We start from the raw sequence: 21497 nt of genomic DNA on the forward strand, positions 1-21497 counted from the left end.
AAGCTTAAAATTGTGATATTTCCTCAAAATCACTTTATTCTTGATTCAGAATCAGTTTTCAAGTACAAAAATATTAAGATTACATTTCATTCAACCTGAACTGTTGACATTTCTAAACTTCATGTGTTCTGTCATGGAACTGTAGTGACTCACAGGAAGTGATGCTTTTGTTTATAATCTGTATAAATGATCAAACCTGCTGTTTCTCTTCTTCATGTGTTAGTTTTCACAGTGAAGCTGCTTTACTGTCTGACAGCATGAAAACTGTCAAACTTCTGATCTTCTGTCCACAGTTTATATATTCAGCTTTCATTCAAACATTTTATTCCTCTAATGTGCACTTTATAGTGAAATGTTTCTTTCCTGTTTGATTTCTGTTTGTTAGACCTGGCTTTGATCTATTCTCATTATTTCTTGTCTGTTATATACTGTCAGTATTTCACTGTGTGCTGATAGAAAAGCTCTGAGTCGTTCCCGCTGTTATTACTGATGAGGAGCAGCAGAGGAGCTCTTTACTGAAGGGACATCTCTCACTGATCATCTGTTCATGTGACTAAAACTCATGTTTCTTCTATTCTACATATTGATAAATGAAGACATTTAACTTGTGAAAAGTTGCTTTTAGGATTTCGATGTTTTTCTAATGAATTCTGCATTTTTTTGAGCTGCTGAAGGATTTTATTAAAATAATTTGCTGCTCTAACGGACTGTTGAACCAAATGATTTGTTATATTGTTCCACAAATAAAAATGCATTCAATATACTGTTTTTTATTTCATAAGTTATTCATCTTATAAATAAAACATTCAGAGGTCAAATATATGAAAATAGATCATTTTAATCGTCATGGATACACAAACAGCTGAAGATATTAAAATATTAACAACAACTGTCCTGTGTAAAACACAATCCCGGTTCGATCCCTGACCATGGCAGCCTACATGTCCAAGTGTCCTTGAACAAGATACTGAACCCCAAATGTCTCCCGATGCTGCGTTCATCAGTGTGTGAATGAATTCCTGCTGGTGGCAGGTGGCACCGTTCAGGGCAGCCTCTGCCACCAGTATGAATGTGTGTGTGAACGGGTGAATGAGTCAGTCTGTAGTGAGTTGTTTGAGTGGTCGCAAAGCGACTAGAAAAGCGCTATATAAGTGCAGGTCCATTTACCATTGAGCATGCTCCTCCAGTCCAACCGGATCAGACGAGCCTCCGCCCGCCGCGAGCTGTAAATATCTCACATTGTATCAGCACAGTGTGTCCAAACTTAGTTACTGTTTGTTTTTTTCATTTCATTCTCACTTGTCAATGGGAACTTGTGCCACGGTCTCCATAACAGCAGTTGTGGTGATTTTAATCGTGGCTCCTGCAGCTTTTTTACTTGGCATGTATGTGAAGTCCCGCTGCTCCGAGTCTGGTGACGTCAAATGACAGTTTGTTGTAATCCGTGAAAGGACTGTCTGAATCATTTCTAGAATAATGCCTGTTTTCACAGTTCCTTGCTTCGATAAACAGTCTATTTTTTGGTGAATTGGTAAAAAATAAAAAATAAAAACATGCCCACCTCTGGGGTTCAGATGGTTGAATGACATTGTGTTTCTGTAACTTGTTCTTATTTTAAGTCTTCTGGCTCTTTATAATGTGTCAGTTTTGCATTTCCTATAAATAATCTAATTTAAACTAACATAAGCATCAAAAACTTCTCATACCTTCTTTCATTCTTCTTTCATAAAGAAAAGCTGTCAGATTGATGAAAGTGTTAAAATGTCTCTTCATCTGTTAAAGTTCGTCACATACTAAATCTGTACAGCAGGATTGATAAAATGACAACAATAGAAATATATTCATACATTACCTTGTGTTGTTACAATCCCACAATCAAAATGACAAAGTGTCAAGTGTCTGGTCTTAGAAATGAATCCGTCCTCCTCCAAAGATACCGAGGCATTTCTATCGTGTAGCCCCGCCTCCCTGGAGTTCCGCTGACCTACATAACCATATTTGGTCCTTTGGTCCATTTCAGTGCAGAGGGAATCCCTCAACGTCACCAAGGATACCAAACACACAAGACCAGAGGCTCACCTCGCCGACGGACAATAAAAACAGATGTTTTTTATACTATCAGAGGCAAGAGAGATTTCTCCCCGTCTGACATATACTGAGAGGACATTTTAAGAACTTCAGAGTGATAAATATGGAAAGTATCTATTTAGGATCATCAGTGTCAGATTCAAACCAGCGACCCTCCAGTTAGCAGCCTGGTTCCTCACCTCTAGGCCACAGACTGCCCTATGTTAGAAACACAAAGGGTCTGCATGAGAATTATTTGAAACCACAAGTTCAGTGTTCTCGGTTCAGCTTTATTTTCACAACATAAGATTTGCAAAATGAAATGCAGTTGTGGCCACCCTCCACCTGAAATAATAACATACTTTAATTTAAAATAGATTAAAACATTTAACTATAGACAGGATGTAAAAACATCTTTATTTATCTTTATTGAGGAATTTAATGAATGACTGGGTGAAAACTATTAAAACATGCTTTTCTTTAAGTAATTTTAATACAAGATAATATATAGAAAAAATACAAGATTATGATGAGTATACAAGTCAGACAAGAATATCAATCATGTACAAACAGAGTCACATCACACTGTTCAGCTGGATAGGGACAGAGTTCTATCAGCCAAATAGGATCAAGAAGATCTGACCAAGTTACAAGAATTCATTGAGTTGATGGTCCGATGGCACGCAGATGTTATTTGCAGAGAGACGCACTTTGTCCCTCCAAGCTGGAGACGTGTGATGATCCATGTTTGGTGAGTCAGTGCAGATGTGAACATCTGTATTGATCCAGACATATAAACATGTTTTCCAGCAGTAATGCAAACACTGCTGACGTGGAGAACTTAACTCAAAGGAACTGAAGTTACAGAGTTTATCAAATCACTATATCCCCATCAATATATATGACAAGATTAAAAATGCAAGTCAACAAATTGAAATAAAATAAAAATTATAAATATAAAAACATAACGCAGAATAAAAATCCAGATAAAAAATGTCCTTTTTTCAGGTGTTTAATCCTGGATTCATGTAAGAATCTTCAATAATTGTACATTTAAACATTTTTATTTCATGTTAAATCTCCAGGGGTAAAATCATTATTATTCAACTAAGTACAACTACCATTACAGTACTTGATTAAATTTAATAAGTTACATTCCCGCACTGATTACAGGCTGTGCAGGGTTTAATGATATTTATTATCTTCCTGGTGTCAGATAATTAATAATAATGACCATGTTGATTCTGAGAATGACAGTAACAACAGATCAATGTTTAAAATTATAGAGTGATTTTATCAGAATTCCACAAGAATAAAGGTTTGTTCAAAGTTTGAACTATTTTGGGTCTCTGTTTATTCATCTCCTCTTCCTCCTCACTGGATCAAACCACCTCAGTCAGACTCAGTCACTGCTGTCAGTCTTTAGTTTCAGAGGGAAGCTCAGAATATAATAACACAGCACATGAAGAGGAGGCATGAAGAAATAGCTAGCTTGGCTCTAAAAACGCTCAATGAGACATCCTGTTAATGCACTGGTGAGCTTTAAGGGTTCTACTAAGAGAAGACATTTACCCACATTGGTCAAACGAGTACGGTTTGTCTACAGTACGACTGCATCGATGTCGTCTCAGGCTCTTTGCATGAGTGAAAGCATGGCCACATTGGTCACAGCTGTACGGTTTCTCTCCACTGTGAACACGTAGGTGAGCATCAAGGGTACGACTTTGTGAAAAAGTTTTCCCACATTTGTCACACCAGTATGGTTTCTCTTCAGTCTGAACACGTTGATGTTGTCTCAGGCTCCTTGACATAGTGAAAGCATTCCCACACTGGTCATAGCTGTACGGTTTCTCCAGTGTGAACACGTCGGTGAGCAACAAGGTGATCCGATCGCGAAAAAGTTTTTTCACACTGGTCACAGCTGTATGGTTTCTCTCCAGTGTGAACACGTTGATGTTGTCTCAGGCTCCCTGACGTAGTGAAATCGTTCCCACACTGGTCACAGCTGTACGGTTTCTCTCCAGTGTGAACACGTCGGTGAACATTAAGGCCTCCACTTTGTGAAAAAGTACTTCCACACTGGTCACAGCTGTACGGTTTCTCTCCGGTGTGAACACGTTGATGTCGTCTCAGGACCTTTGCCGTGGTGAAAGCGCTCCCACACTGGTCACAGCTGTACGGCTTCTCTCCAGTGTGAATGCGTTGATGTTCTCTCAGGCCCTGTGTCGTTGTGAAAGCGTTCCCACACTGGTCACAGCTGTAGGGCTTCTCTCCAGTGTGAACATGTCGGTGAGCAACAAGGTGATCCGATCGCGAAAAAGTTTTTTCACACTGATCACAGCTGTACGGTTTCTCTCCAGTGTGAACACGTCTGTGAACATTAAGGCCTCCACTTTGTGAAAAAGTACTTCCACACTGGTCACAGCTGTACGGTTTCTCTCCGGTGTGAACACGTTGATGTTGTCTCAGGCTCCGTGCCGTGGTGAAAGCGCTCCCACACTGGTCACAGGTGTACGGTTTCTCTCCAGTGTGAATGCGTTGATGTTCTCTCAGGCCCTGTGTCGTGGTGAAAGCGTTCCCACACTGGTCACAGCTGTACTGTTTCTCTCCAGTGTGAACCCATTGGTGAACCTTCAGGCGTCCAGCTGTTGTGAAAGATTTCTCACAGAGCTCACAGCGGTGATGTTTGAGTCCCTCTCGTTCTCCCGGTTTCTATAGCAACAGACAAAAAGAAAAAGAGAGAGTTTGAGTGAGATGCTATGGTGAAGCAAGCTATCTAAAACAATCAGTAATATTTAGAGCACGTCTGTACAACATAACCCTCAATGTTCAAGTCAATGTTACTAAGTAATATTTTGCTTTCAGCGTATTTTTTGACAAGCAGTACATTAAATAATTCTGGACAGTATCTGTGATTCTTTTGGCTTGTTGCAATAAAAATAAACAGACATTTATACAAAGAAATTTAAATTACTCAAATCATTCTATGTGATTCATATTTACTCATGAGCATCACAAATACCAAAAAAAGTAAATAACACATTTTCTATAATTTCCTAGTCTCATCATTATCTGTATGTGTTAATCTGCCTGCTGAATAAAACTTTTCCTGTCCATCAATGCAGATTTGATTCATTTATTCCCATATTGTTTGACATAGTAATATGCTTTTCATGATTTAAAGTAAGCCAATGAGATCAAAGGCACCCACACTATTAGATGTAGTTACTTTATGGGTTTTTATTTTGAAGACCTGGGTCATCCTGTCCTGGCTCACTCATGCTGGCTGGTTGCTATGGTGATGAGTGGAGAGGGGAGGGGCACAGACTATCAGCTGATATCTAACAGCTGAGAGATTAATTTAATGGAAATCACACCTCTAGAACTGCTCTTGTTTTCTCAAAAACCTAACAACAAAATATTAGTCTCATCAGAGAGGTAAATCTCCCCTGAACGCGTTGATGTACGTTTAATGTCTGTAGCAAAAAAAATGTGAGCAACATTGCAGGTTAGAAAACTGTGTTTTTCTTCTAGAAATGTCTGTTCCCAGTTCTCATTAGTCTCTATGGGACAGTTGGATGGACATTATAAAGTATATACTATAAAATACTTAAATGATACTCTACATAATGATAATAATTAAATAATATTCATATATTTTGTTGAACAAAAAGTACAATTTTTATATTGTATTTATTTTTTTAATCCCTTTAATAATATTACAATACTAATTAAAAAATTTACACAATATCCTATATTTAGAAATCTGAATTAAATAATCATATTATATTTGAATAATATTTTATTCAAAACAAATGTTAAACTTTAACTAAAAACTATCCATATCATATTTTAATCAGTTTTTCAAATATTTAAAATAATTGAAAAACTAATCTTATAAAATATTAATACTAACAATAAAACACTAATACTACGGGGTCTAAAGAGGAGATTATATCTAAAGTAAAGAGAACAGAATTGAAAAAACAAAAACAAATACAAACTCAAGTTCATTAGAGTGATCTGACCTTTCTTGGAGGACTCATTCTTCTTCTTCTTCTTCTTCTTTCAGACGTACGTCCTGGAGTCAGAAGTGTCTTGTGACACAGATGAGCTGTGAAGTCAACAAACAGAGACACACGATGAGGATATAAATAAATATATAAACATATATATCCTGAATAAACATGAACATCCTGAGCCATTGTTTGATCCCAGAGATTGCTCTTGTGTAGGGGCTTCTGGACCAGCTCTCCACTAAGGGGACAGATCCCTTATCCTATGGATATTATCTCAGTAGGTATTTTGGGAACTTAGAACTCAAGCTGGTGTGGAGGAGACTCGCCTCGCTTCTGACTGCCTCGGTCCGGACACCTATCCTGCTTACTCCAGAATGGCACCTGTCAAATAACCCTGGAATGGATACCACGCTAGCCGCGTCCCTTTAATGGCAGCTCTCCTCTTACTGATCTATGCACTTGGTGAATCGCTAGGTTAACTTTAGTGGCTAGGAATATAAGACCCAAGGATAAGTTTAATTTCTTTGGCTAGCGTAACCAATAAGAACCTTGTTATTACACACCACCTCTTAATACCAGAAGATTCAAAGATCTAAGGTCCACTACTCCACTTTAAATGCAATTGAAAATGTATTGATAAAATAGCAAGGTGCAAGCATACAGCATGAATTGATCCAAAATTGATTACACTCAAAAATCCCAGTAATAAAATGATTATCGTCTGTTTAATGTCGTACCCTAATACCCTAACTGCCTGTGCTGAATGAAGCTGTAGCTGGGAATTAATCCTGCAGATTTGGAGTAGGAGACGGGAGCGTTGCCTGGCCAAGCTACTCCATCAAACCGTCCGGCTTCAGGCCTCAGCCGAGGCTCTCCACTTTGTCCAAAGTCAGAGTGATCCTTGACCGGTCCGTTGGTCCTGGCGACAGTAAGAACTTAAGAAAGTAAAATCCTTTAATCCTTCATCGACTGGTGTTGGAATGGTTATTCTTCTTATCACTCATCTCTCATCTTCACCCGTCAATTTGGAAATCTTCTTTCTTGATGTAAGCGTCCTTAATCTGTCTTGTAGGAGCCAATATTATGTTAAAGAAAGTTGAGATTTTTACTGTAGATTACACCTGTTTTATATTGATTTTGGTTGTGTTATGACATTATTGCCTTTTATTGTATAGTTGTCAAATACACCACAGCACCTGAAGTAGGCGCTGCTCATGCGCATTATTATTCTGAAGGACTTGCTAAAAGGTAAAAACGTGGATTAGCAGAGCGCTAAGAGGTACAGGGAAAAAAGTTTTTTTGACCGTCACTTTCAGATGTTACCGTTCTTTTGAGATGTTACAGTTACTTCCTGATGTTTGTGGACCGTTGTGAAAACCAAGAGAAGCTTGGAATGATGTGTGTATTAATGGAAATAACTGGATTCAGCAATGAGAAATAAAACAACAAAACTACGACCTGACTCTCCGGTGGTTTGTGAGTAATTAAGGAACACAAAACAGTAACATACGAGTCGAGCCAGCTGTACCAGCCTCCTGCTAATACATTGAGTGGCTTTAGAATTAAGATCTGTATCTATCATCTATCCCCCGGTGTGGTCAGGCGTCGTCTCTAGATCCTGAGAGTCGGTTGAAGAGTCTTGAAGCTCCCCGTGAAGAATAACCCCTATTCCTCTTGTGTTGCAGCTTCTATACTCTGCCGCTCCTTCTTTCAGAGCATCACCTCATTGTTACTCCTCACCAGTCCTTTCATTGGTTAAATCTTCTTTCCGATAATTTAAGTTTGCAATGGCCTGATCTCTTGGACTTTCCCTCTCACTTCTCCTTCACGTGTCTCCGTCAGCTTAACACGTTCAACACGTACAACATGTCTCAGCTTGTCCTTGTTTCTTTTGAGTTCCCCTTTTCTACTTGCTTCACCCTGTCTCACTTCCTTCTTTTTAACACAGTCATCGACATTTCAACAGTTCAACAACGATCAATCCGGTTGTTTAACTGATTATTATTGCATTCATTTCAACAGTTGTTTCATCAAGTCACATCAACATTTTAACATCATTTTACATACAACCACTATCAACTTTTCATTACCATCTTTTTCAACCAAACCACAGATACCACCCTGGCCGCGCCCGTTTAATGGCAGCTCTCCTCTAAACGATCTGTGCACTTGGTGAATTGCTAGGTTAGTTTTAGTAGCTGAGAATAAAAGCTCCATGGGCAAGTTTAATTTAATTGGCTAGAGTTAACCTGTTAGAACCTTGTTTAAACACACAACCTTACAATAACAAAAGATTTAAAAATATAATGTCCACCACTTCACTTTAAATGCAATTGAGGATTTATTGATAATATAGCAAGGTGCAAGCATACAGCATATAATAATTCAATACTTGATTACAGATCAAATTCAAAAGTTTATAATAATAAAATGATTAATGTTTGATTTGTCTTACCCTAAACCTGACTTTTAGGTTATGATAATTGAAGCTGTAGCTGGGAATTGTGATCCATCCAATTTGGAGATTAAAAACGGGAAAAGTTGCCTGGCCAAGCAACTTAAAAGGCACTGCCCGAAAAACGGTCTTCAGCCGAGGCGATCCACTTTAACTCAACAGTTAAATAATTTAATCACATCAACATATTAATATATCATTACACATAAAAATCATTACTCACTTCATTTAGTGCAATCATTTCCACTTCCATTATGTCGGATCAACAGCAATCAATACAATGTCATGCATATAACAGATCATCATCTTTTATAATAAAAATCACCTCAGAGTCACAGTGCCCTTGTGTATTACATCATGTTAGGGAAGTACCGATTTCTCCAGCTGCTATTATGCTGGTAAGTCCCTTGGTTTTCCAGTCTCATACCATTTTGTTGGTGTATGGCTATTAGGGATCTCAAATAACCTTCAGATTACTTGACAATATGTTTATATATTTATTTATATCCTCATCGGCGGAAAGCACCACTGCAGAAATGTCGTATCTGACCTTTATGCATCAAGCGTAATCTCATTGCAGCTCACATTAAAAGCAATTCAGTAAGCACTGAACTCTACAACACACAGCGTGATCTAAAGTCCAGAAGAAGAACTTCCCGTGTCAACAAGAAGAAGGAGAAAGGTTAACAGCTGCAGGAGAAGAACAACATAAAGAAAACAGAGCAGAAAATAAAGTGTGAACTCACCAGATGTTTGCTCAGAAACAGGATCCAGCAGCGGTTTACTCTCCTCTTCTGCTCCTTTTCTTCTCTCTCTTTGGCTCTGTGTCTGTTCTCTGCACCATCACAAGAAAGGTGTCGACCCACTTTAGGCCACGCCCACTTCTGTGACTGTGCTGTGATTGGCCAGAACATCACTGTTGGCTTTATGTCACTTTTTTCTCTCTTGTTATGTTTCTGCAGCCTTCAGTCCCCCTGCTGTGGCTGTCTTTAATCTACACTCATTTAGTTCACATATGGTTTAAAACACTTTTTAAAAATTAAATTATATGAATGCTTCTGTTCCTGTTAACCCTCTAAACCCCAACAAGCAGTTTCAGGGTCTTGTTGTGCTCTTTTTACATTTTCCTCACTGTGTCCTTGTATTTCACTGCAATATATAAAATATATGTAAATATATAAGTTCTGCAGCTCTATGGAAAAAGCACCTAATTATTAATATAAAAATGTTCAATAATCATACATTTTAAAAACATGTTCATGTTAAATGTCACCTTGAAAAATAACAAAAGCTGTCAGTTATATGTAGTGGATTATACGTATAAAGTGTCATAAAATGGAAATGTTCAGTGTGGTCTAAAATGTTATATATCTTATCTTACTGGTGGCAGATAATTAATTATAATGATCATGTTTGAATTGAGAATGACAATAACAACAACAGATCAACAAACACGGATTAATGGATTAACAGTTTGAAACGACGAGTCAAAGCTTTTCTTTATGTACAAACATTTAATGAGAATATAAAAAACAAGATTGTTAAAGCAACAACTCTGACAGGATGCAGGTTCAACAGCAACAATCACCTTGACTGGAAAAAAACAATTAAATCAAATCATGTTCACAATGAGATTTTGATTTTGTCAGAATTTCTAAAGAATAAAGGTTTGTTCAGTCTAAGTTTGAACTCTGGAGTGTTTTTGTGTCTCTGTTTATTCATCTCCTCTTCCTCCTCACTGGATCAAACCACCTCAGTCAGACTCAGTTACTGCTGTCAGTCTTTAGTTTCAGAGAGAAGCTCTGAAACTAAACACAGTACATGGAGAGGTGCTGGCTTGGCTCTAAAAACACTTAAGAAGAGTTTGTGTGAGTGTGCTGATGTATTTTAAGGGTACCAATCCAGGAAAACTTTTTCCCACATATTTCACACCAGTACGGTTTCTCCCCATTATGAACACGTCGGTGAGAATCAAGGTGATTACGTTGTGAAAATGTTTTCCCACAATATTCACACCAGTACGGTTTCTCTCCAGTGTGAACACGTCTGTGGCATTTTAGATGATCTGTGGAGACAAAGGTTTTCTGACATTTGTCACAGCTGTACGGTTTCTCTCCAGTATGAACGTATTGATGTTTTTTCAGGTTACATCCCGTGGAAAAAGCTTTCCCACACTGGTCACAGAGGTACAGCTTCTCTCCAGAGTGAATGAGTTCATGTCTTCTCAGGTGATGTGCCTGAGTGAAAGAATTCCCACACTGGTCACAGCTGTACGGGTTCTCTCCAGAGTGAATTCGTTTATGCTGTCTCAGGTTCGGTGAGTTGTTGAAAGCTCTCCCACACTTATCACAACTGTACAGTTTTTCTCCAGAATGAATGAGTTGATGTTGTTTCAGGTTACCTGCCTGAGTGAAAGCTCTCCCACACTGGTCACAGCTGTACGGCTTCTCTCCAGAGTGAATTAGTTTATGTTGTCTAAGGCTCTGTGCCCAGGTAAAAGCTTTCCCACATTGGTCACAGCTGTACGGCTTCTCTCCAGTGTGAACCCGTAGATGTATCTTTAAACTTCCAGCTGTTGTGAAGGATTTGTCACAGAGCTGACAGTGGTGATGTTTGAGACCCTCTCTTTCTTCCTGTTTCTATAGCAACAAACAGAAAGAGAGAGAGGGTCAGTGAGATGCCATGGTGGAGCAAGTTATCTAAAACCATCAATAATATTTAGAGCACGTCTGTGTAACATAACCCTCAATGTTCCAGTGTGAACTGTTGGTTATAACCTGCTGCTGTGCCCCTTGTCAGTGTGGTCTGCAGCAACCCAACAAAAGAACTGGGTTATCTTTGGCCTAAAAGGGGGATGTTCAACAAGTCACGGTGCCCATCATGCCGTCCCCCTCGCTGCACTGAGACACTCTGACCATGACATGGTCCTCCTGATTCCTGCACACAGGAAGACACTAAAGCTCTGGAAGCCTGTTGTGAGGACAACAAAGAAGTGGACCAGCATGGCTGTGGAGGGTCTTCAGCCATGTTGGACTGTACTGACTGGGACGTTGTCAGGTCTGCTAGCAACAGTCTGGATCAGTTCACAGAGGCTGTGACATCACACATCTGCTTCTGTGAGGACAGCTGAGAACCATCAAGCGCCAGGGAGAGTTAAAACAACGACAGACCCTGGATCACAGCCAGGCTCAGACAGTTATGGTTGGAAAAGGAGGAAGCATTCAGGAGTGGGGACAGGGACAGGTTTAAAGAGTCAGAGTACACGTTTAGCAAGGCTAAGAAGCTAAAGGCCAGCACTCTGAGAAGCTCCAACACCAGCTCTCAGCCAACGACTCTGCTTCTGTCTGCAGAGAACAGAAAGATCATGACCTACAAACCTACAGACTCCACTCCATGAATAATGTTCACCTGGCCAACAGACTGAACGAGTTCTACTGTTGATTTAAAAGACACTGGGACAGAGCTGACTAGGGTTGTCAAAAGTATCAATACTCAAAAAAGTATCGATACTAAAACGTTGTATCCGGACACGATACTCATTTTCAAATCTATCGATACCTAGCCAAGGAATGAACACTTAAGTTAAGTTGTTATTTTTTTATCAAGCTTGCCTAATATTGTGCACAGCATACAACCTCAAAATATTGTTCTAATTGTTATTGTTTATTGTATTTATTTATTTTTTGCACTACCTCAGACCTGAAGCTTGTTATCATAGTTGCAGTTTCTTTTCCACAACTGTTTTTTATTATAAATATTTAACCTGTGCTTCTGTTCATTTTCACATGTTGCATTTTTCTTGTTGATAAAAATATTTCTGTTAAATTTTGGGGTCTTTAGTTTTATCCTTGTGGTATCGAAAATGGTATCGAGTATCAAATACTTTCCTGAGTATCGGTATCAAGTTGAACATTTTAGTATGGTGACAACCCTAGAGCTGACACACTCCACCAGCTCCAGCCCAGGAGCTCCACCTGCACCACCTCAGCAGGGGCCAAGGCCTCTCCACTTCTGCCCACCTCAGCCTCCCCCCAGACTGCAGTACCTCCACCATTATCCCCGTCCCCCCAAAAAACAAGGACCACAGAACTAAATGACTACAGCCCCGTCGCCCTGACCTCTGTGGTTATGAAGTCCTTCAGTTCCTTGTTCTGTCACACCTCTAATCCACCACAGACCCACTCCTGGACCCCCTGCAGTTCACCTACAGAGCCAGCAGGTCTTTTTTATATGTACATCTGCAGAAATGATTCAAATACTCTGAATGATCTGAAGATGATCATCTGATATATTAATTCTCTTCTCTTCTCAGACAAGAAGTCAGAGCTGCAGAGTAAACAGAGGGAGGAGGAGAGGGATCCCCAGGTCAGGTCACTGCTCAAGAATATCAGGGAGCTGATTTATAGAAGTGAAAGGAAGATTTGGTCATCTCCAGCATTAGTTTGTGTTAGCAGCAGCGGAGAAAAGCAGAGAGCGCGCGGCCAGGACGTGAGTTGTAATGTGTGTTTTGATGAATAAAAGAAGAGCTTTTATAATTATTAACACGCCTGTTTGTTTACTAACTAAAGTAAAGAAACGAACGGAAACGAAAGTTCTGTCTTCACCGACTTACATTCACACAAACATGTCGCCATGTTTGTGTGCAGGAACAGAGAAGAGTTTTAGTGTGTGAACAGGATGAACTCTGACCTGAACATGTGAGACCTCCTGGTCCTGGTTCTCCTCCTCCATCCTGCTCCTGCTCCTCCATCCTGCTCCTCCATCCTGCTCCTGCTCCTGCTCCTGCTCCTGCTCCTGCTCTCCGCTGGGACTGCTGCTGAACTCACTCTGGATCCCCGACTGGACGGAGCGTCTCGTTAAGCCCCGCCCACATCTTATTATTATTTATTTATTTCAGTCTATGATTTATTTATTTATTTATTTGCAAACAGCTTTCAGGATCATTAGCGCCACCTTCTGACAGGACTGTGGATCGGAGTGAACTCATGATTTTACTATAATCATGGAAAAAATTATTAGACCATTATTATTAGACCTTTGTTATCTTCAGTTTCTTGTTCATTTTAATGTCTGGTACAACTAAAGGTTCATTTGTTTGGACAAATATAATGATTACAACAAAAAGTTAAATTTAAGAGCTGATATCTAGATATTTTCCATTGCTTTTTTGATGATACTTTTGGCTATTTTTGTTGTCATCATTATATTTGTCCAAACAAATGCACATTTAGTTGTGCCAGGCATTAAAATGAACAAGAAACTGGAGGGTGGTCTAATATTTTTTTCCATGATTGTAGTTAAATAGAATAAAAATAAACAATAAATAACTTTCCTATATTCTATATCATGTTCCAGAAAGCAGGTTTTCTGAAAACCTCGAGTATGTTAACCCTGAAATGAGGGAAACTCAGCTCCGGCTGAAAAACATCTACTGCACATTGAAATAGCCACTGAATTATTTTTACTAAAATCAGTCAAACATGATTAAAATTACAGTCCTGCCTGTTTGAACAATGTTCTTATTTTTCATTTTCAGCTGCTTCCACGTCAGGATCACAACTAAAGGAAATAAAGTTCAGGTTTAATACCATTTCACCAGTTTCTACCTGTAATATTAAACATGTGATGAGCAGAAACATTCCTTTGTTCTGATTGGCCGTCCAGGGTGTAGTCCCGCCCCTCGCCTATCAATGTCAGCTGCGATTGGTCCAGCCAATGAGTGAGTGACTGTTTGTCCAAATCCTATTTGTTGTTAATATTTTAACATCTTCAGCTGTTTGTGTTTCCATGTCAATAATAAAAATGATCAATTTTCGTATATTTGACCTCTGAATGTTTAATTTATTAGCTGATTAACTCAATTCAATATATAGTATATTTAATGAATTTTTATTTGTGGGAACAATTTAACAAATCATTCAGTTCAACAATCAGTTTGTCCAAACAAAAGAAAAAAATATTTAAATAAAATTCAACAGCTGCTCAAACATGATGAACAAACATTTAAAGTAAATGTAGCAGATGAAATGAGAGCAGAAGATCTTTGTGATCATCAGCTCCATTTAAAGGTCTGATGGTGTAAATGATGAGAGCTGTAACCTGCAGACAGGTGAGACTTTCTAAAGCAGAGCAGCTCCCTTCAGTAAAGAGCTCCCTCTGCTGCTCCTCACCACTAATAACAGCTTTGATATCAGCAAACATACAGTCCAATGAAATAATGACAGTAAACAACAGCCACGTTTAACAAACCAGAATAAAACAGTAACAAAACATTGATTTTAATATTGCATATTACTCAAATAACCTGAAGTTTTAAAGTGCTTTGTTATAATTTATTTGACCTCTGAATGTTTGAGTTGAAGTGAATGTGAGTCAATATTAAAAAACAACAGACATTTAAATCAGCTGTATGGAGGTCAAACAAACTCACACTTTTCTTCCAGACATGTGAGAAAATATAAACTTTAGTGTTATCTCTCTGTGTTCAGGACAAAGAGGAAAGTAACTGAAGTTGATACAAAAAGAATGAACGATGAGTTTCAATAGACTTCTGTTATCATTTCTCTCGTGTGTCTGTGAAGCATCAAAGTTGTTGATATTGTTACCTGCTGATATGTTGATGTGTTCTGACTTTTTGTTTTGTTTCATTAAAGTTATTGATTCAATTGTTTTTACATTTACTTCTGACATTTTTAATGAATCTGTTAACTCTACTTCACCTCTACTACAAGAAGAACTGCGGAATACCAAAAGTTAATAAATTCAACATGTTAAGAAAATTCTTAACCAGCTAAGAAATCAAAGTTAAGAAAGTATTGATTCTAATATCTTACTGTGATTGTGAATTGTCCAAATATTTTGCTTTGGCAATATTGTTTTTTAACATTAGTGTCAATAAAGCCTTATTGAATTGAACTGAATTGAACTGAAATGAATTGAATTGAGAGATGAAGGAGCTAGTGGATTGAGCTGCTCCTTCTCCTGACTCTCCTCTAGCACTCTGCAGACTGGAGGAGTGTCCAGACCTGTGGCCTCCTACACAGCAAGAGAAACACAACATGCCACAACACACAGAGGAGGAGGGGGTCATCACACAGCTGACACAGAGGAAACATGACACATACTTATTACACTGAGCAAAGATACAGCAGTGTGTTTCTGACACTAGATGGCGCCAGTTTTCAACTGAGAAAGAGGAAATATGAAGCTGGAGGACGGTGACTCTAAACGGACTGACTTCCTCAACATGAACTCACTTTCTACAGACGGTTTAGAGGCAGATCTCAATAGTTCTACCTTGTGTTACTTCCCATTAGATCATATCTTTATAAAATGTTGTATAAAATATGAGACAAATCTAGACTCAGCTTGTATCCATTCTCCATGATCTGTGTTTGTTATTCTACATGACAGAGCAGCCTGTTAAACATATAACAGACTATCTGTGACTGTTTCTGGTTAAATCTCCAGATTATTATAATGCTCTGTAATTCTCATGCAGACAACACATCAGCAGTGTTGAGTAGAGAAATACTGAAAATCTTTACAGTCTGGATTCACGGTAAGAGTTTTCTGTGCATGACGTCAGAAGACAATGTAAACATAGATTATAACATAATAATAAATAAACATATGTTACAAATACATGTTATTATTAAAAAGAAAAGAAAAAAGGAGCCTTGATCTGGAATTAGATAAATAAGAGGAAATGCTGCTGCAGACTGGGTTGAAACTACAATAACACAATACAAGATATGTCTCCATTAATGTTAATAACATGTTCAACCATGTATCCTCATGTAGAATAAATGTGTTTATAAATCATCAGTGAGTCCACTGGTTAGAGATCGAAACGAAGGATCAAACGTGTCCGTTGACAACTGAAAGTAAATATAACTTACGTTGCAATAATAATAAAAGTTTATTTCAGGTCTCAGACGTGTTGATCATATTTCCCACGGGATCAAAGTCTTGACAGACAGAACTTTATACTCCAAAGTAAACAAAATATGCTAAAATATGCCCTTCTTCTTTTTCCGCCGGTCGTCCTCCGACAGGCTCCTCCTCTCCTCCACAGACTTTAGTCTGTTTATTCTTTGAGTTTTAAAAGAACTCAACATGTTATTTTCGTTACAAAACATTTATTCTGATTCTGAAACTAATTTGCTGCTTTACAATTTAAAGTTACCTTAAATAATAAAAAAGGCTTTTCCCACATTTCTATTTATTTTTTGTTCCACAACAAACAACACAAAATGTAAAATGTTGTAAATGGAAACCACAACCACAGAACCCGGGCGGCATAATAACAGAAAACAACCAAACATCTAAAACGAGTTCAGAATCCTTGTGACGAGTAAAACATGAGGAAGAAGTTATCAGAGGAACATTTGATGCTGATGTGATTCACTTTTCTCAGTCACAAACTTTGTTCTGCTGGTTTAACGTCACACTGACGTCAGAGGCTGGACTCCTGTTGTAGAGACACGCCCCTCTGTTCATATGAACTAAATCACCTCATAAATGTGTTTTATAATCAATGCGGCAAGTAAAACACTTTGTAACTGTTTTTTTTATGATATAATTGTTATCTAATATCATGACTTCTACCTTTCTATTATAAAAAAATGATTTGCAGAGTCTTCATTTCTTTATTTACGATGAATACCTCATGTTACAATGTTACAATTTAAGACAATTTGTGTATAAGAACGTTACATCAGGAAAGGCAGTACATTGTAACCTTTAGTCTAGTTTTTTTCCCAGAATTATAACACAGTAAGATTATAGCGTTGTTACCCTCACAACAATTCAGGACAATACATTTATTGATTTGTGGCCTTGTATTTCACAGCAATATATAAAATATCAGAATCAGAATAATTTTTCAAATCAAGTAGGTTTTCACAAGAAATTTCTGTGGTGTATTGGTGCAAAAGAGCAAAGTACTGAGTATAAATATAGATTAAGGAAACAAACACTTAGATAAATAAAAAAAATAGAGGGGGGGGGGGGGGTAGGGGGGGGGGGGCAGCAGCATAAATAGAAAATATGTAGAATAGAGGTTTTGGTCCTGCCAGGAGAGAGTGACTCATATATAAAATCTAAATTAATCTATATAAATCTAAAAGTCCTTCAGCTCTGTGGAATCAGCACAATCATGGCAAGAAGTGGGAACAACTCAAACATGTCTTTGTGCAGAATAACACAGTTAGAATGACAGAAACCAGAAAAAACAGTTTTTCGGAAAATACATCTCTACATGCTATACATAAGTATTTTCAGCCTCTCCTGTCCTCTCCTCTCAGTTCTGTGTAAACAGCCTCTCCTGTCCTCTCCTCTCTGCTCTGTGTAAACAGCCTCTCCTGTCCTCTCCTCTCTGCTCTGTGTAAACAGCCTCTCCTGTCCTCTCCTCTCAGCTCTGTGTAAACAGCCTCTCCTGTCCTCTCCTCTCAGCTCTGTGTAAACAGATTCTCAGTGAATATTTGTCATGTGACCGTTGGTCTCAGCAGAATCAATCATGTCTTACAGTGTCTCTGAGGGGCAGAATTTAATGTTTTTAACAGGATCTGGTTAGTGCAAACAATTTATTTTTGGACATATTTAAAATATCGCTATTTTAAGCTCCATTTTGGTTACTTTTTCTAAAAAAAACTTTTGTAACCGATGATCGAAAAAGTTCACACTCCAACAATAATATCTGTTTTAACAGTTCCTTTCTACAATAAACTGTATTTTTGGTGATTTTGTAAAGGAAACATACTTTTTGAAGAGGACATTTTCAAACTTTTAAGGCAAGGTTGTTCAGCTTGAGTCCGTCTGGTCCTGATGGATTTTTCTCTGATAAACACAACATCTGTGTGTCTGCACAGGTGTTTGATATTTTATCTGTAGATGTTATAGCCGAACAGGGGCATACATGAAACGGAAAATCAGTATAGCTAGTGCTGCTACTGCTGTTATCAGTCTAAGAATGAAATCCAGACTATCTGGTTGTGGTCTCATTGGTGGACTCTGAGGTTTGGGCTCATCATCAGCTCCTAGAAAGGACAGAAAACAAACACAGCGGGTTGAAAAGGGAAACTATTTTTTTTATTCAAAAGATTAAGTATAATCGTATTCTACGTCAGTGATTGAAATTAGCTGACAGTAACAGCTCCATATCATTATTAACGACTCCGCTGGAGCCAGTCAGTCTCATCTAATTCAGCCTCATAGTGCTGCAGTGTTTTAACTGAGTAAAAGAATCAAACATCTGCAACTTTCATTTATCAAATACTTTTACTGAATCAACTTACCAGTGATGTTGAGGTGCCATTCTAAATTATTACTCCCATTGAGCTCTTCACACAAATAATCTCCAGAGTCATTGATCCTGAGTCTGGACACATGAAGTCTGAGTCGTCCTTCTCTGAGGACGTCTTTGTCAAACTGGACTCGTCCTGCAAACTGTTGATCCTGAGACTCTGAGACCTCAACACCTTCATGTAGATGGAACCAGACTAAAGGTCTGAGGAAAGTTACCAGTTGACAGGAGATATTTAATGAGTTAAGTGAAGCTTCAGGTTTGTTGGTGAAGGTCCACTCCAGTGTGATGTTCTGGTTCTCCTCTGCCTGATAGGAGCTCTGAGTCACATTCACTACAAATGTTCCTGCTGAGGAGACAGAGAGGGAAAGTGAGGAGCAGACAGACTTTCTTCTTCTTTGTGGATAATAAAGTGAAGGAGTAAACTAACCAGAGACACAGGAGGTCAGGCTGAGGAGCAGCAGGATGCTGCAGATCATCTTCTCCCTGTGAGAGGAGACAGAGGTGAAGAGTCACACACACATGAGCTCAAAGTTCACACATTACACCTGAGACAGAGGAAATATGCAGCATACTTATTACACTGAGCAAAGATACAGTAGTGTGATTCTGACAGCAGATGGCGCCAGTTTTCAACTGAGAAAGAGGAAATATGAAGCTGAGATGAACAGTGGAGATAAAGCAGGTGGACTGTGACCAAAAGCTGCAGACAAGTCAAGTCAATTTTATTTATATAGGCCAAAATCACAAATCACAGATTGTCCTCAAAGGGCTTCACAGACTGTACATGCTACGACTCCCTCTGTCCTTAGACCCTAACAGCGGCCAGGGGAAAACTCCTCAAAAACCCTTTCAATACTTTTACTCAACAGAGTAGAAAAGAGTAGATAGAGATTGAAGAGGAGAGAAGACAAACCAGTTTCCTACAGACTCACCTTCTACAGACGTTATGTGGAAAGTCAGATTTTATGTAATATATAAATGAGGCATAAAATATGAGACAAATCTAGACTCAGCTTCTATCCATTCTTCATGATCTGTGTGTGTGTGTGTGTGTGTGTGTGTGTGTGTATATATATATATATATATATATATATATATATATATATATATATATATATATATTTAATATACAACACAAACATTCTGTTTCCATAAATGCATCAATAATAATAATAATAATTATAATCTAATAATATATTTGTAATATATAAAACAATCATTCTGGACCACTTTTACTTTTGTTTTTAATTTACTTGTACTTTACTTGATTAAGCATTTTTTATAATAAATAAAACCACATTAACTGTATATCAAGTCGTAAAAAATAACCCTATCTGGACAATAAAAACATTCTGCTTCAACAAATGTATCTGTAGTGAAGAAACTGGGGCTAGGCGTTAGTTCAGGGGTTTGTCACACAGTTCACACCGGGGTGCCGGCCAGAACACCAACTTAAGGCCAATTAACATCTAGAGGGTCCAAATGATGAGGCAGGTGATGGCTAGTGCAGGTGATTTATTTCTCTCTTTGCAGGCAAGGTCATGTGTGGTTTTTCTATATCAAAGGAATAATAACAACTATACAAATGAATTAAGAATAAACTCTAAATCTCTAATAAACATAATAAAGCAGTAAAAGTAAAGTACCAAATGACTAAATCTCCATTTGTTTCTAATTAATAATATCTCACTTCTGAAACACACTTCACCTAACTTACTAACTTATTAACACATATATAAACAACATCACATAGTAACATTTACACAACACTCACTGTAAACATCACACTTATAAGTCAGAGCGATAAAACTAACATAACGTGACGTGACATACACTCGGACGACGGCAGGTGAGCTAAATGCTACAATTAACTGAAACGGCAACCGCATGGCAAATATTACAGCTACACTTCAGACCAACAGACATAATCTACAACTACAGCAACGTAAGTACAGTACATCAACATCAAATACACACATACTCACTTTCATTCACGCACAGACCACTTGACGTGACGTTAATTAGCTGCTTATTTCTCACTCTGCCGTCTCACCGGACTAGTTTCTGACCAAGCGCCGTCAGTTACGTTTTTGAACCAGCAGGGGAAGCGCTACTATAGAAGCTGACCCACCCTACAACTGAACATAATACATAATATGACCTAACTTTGGGGCCTTTTCTACAGTATCAGTAATAATAATCTAATAATATATCTGGAATATATAAAACAATCTTTCTGCATAACGAGTACTTTGACTTTTGATACTTTTGTACTTTTACTTCAGTACGTGTTGAATGCAGGACTTTTACTGTAGTGGAGTAACTTCACAGTGTGGTGTTAGTACTTTTACTGCAGTAAAGTAATCTGATTACTTCTTCCACCACTAACATGAATATAATAAATATCACTATGAGTTCCTTTAAAAACACATTGTGGCTCCATGATAACAGGCTCCATGCAACAGAACATGAGCATCAAAAACTTCCTCATGTTGTTGTTAAAACATAAAGAAAAGCTGTCAGATTGATTCAAGTGTTGAAATGTCTCTTTACTGAGAGAATAAAACACATTATTATCTGTTAGATATCATCACATACTAAATCTGTACAGCAGGAATATAATGACTAGAATAGAAAATATATTTAT

At 38.1% G+C, this 21497-nt stretch overlaps 1 protein-coding gene across 1 annotated transcript; it reads right to left on the bottom strand.

Moving 5' to 3' along the window:
- Nucleotides 1–2548: 2548 nt before the first annotated feature.
- On the bottom strand, nt 2549–19636 carry LOC131990128 (zinc finger protein 493-like). The gene is given in 8 exon segments (XM_059355527.1): nt 2549–3918; nt 3920–4779; nt 6921–7005; nt 10399–11180; nt 13231–13380; nt 18451–18581; nt 18840–19196; nt 19630–19636. Coding segments are annotated over 8 exon segments (2655 nt in total). The 3' UTR covers nt 2549–3635.
- Nucleotides 19637–21497: the final 1861 nt, after the last annotated feature.

The sequence above is a fragment of the Centropristis striata genome, chromosome 17 (assembly GCF_030273125.1).
Source record: "Centropristis striata isolate RG_2023a ecotype Rhode Island chromosome 17, C.striata_1.0, whole genome shotgun sequence".
In the NCBI taxonomy this organism is placed as follows: domain Eukaryota; kingdom Metazoa; phylum Chordata; class Actinopteri; order Perciformes; family Serranidae; genus Centropristis; species Centropristis striata.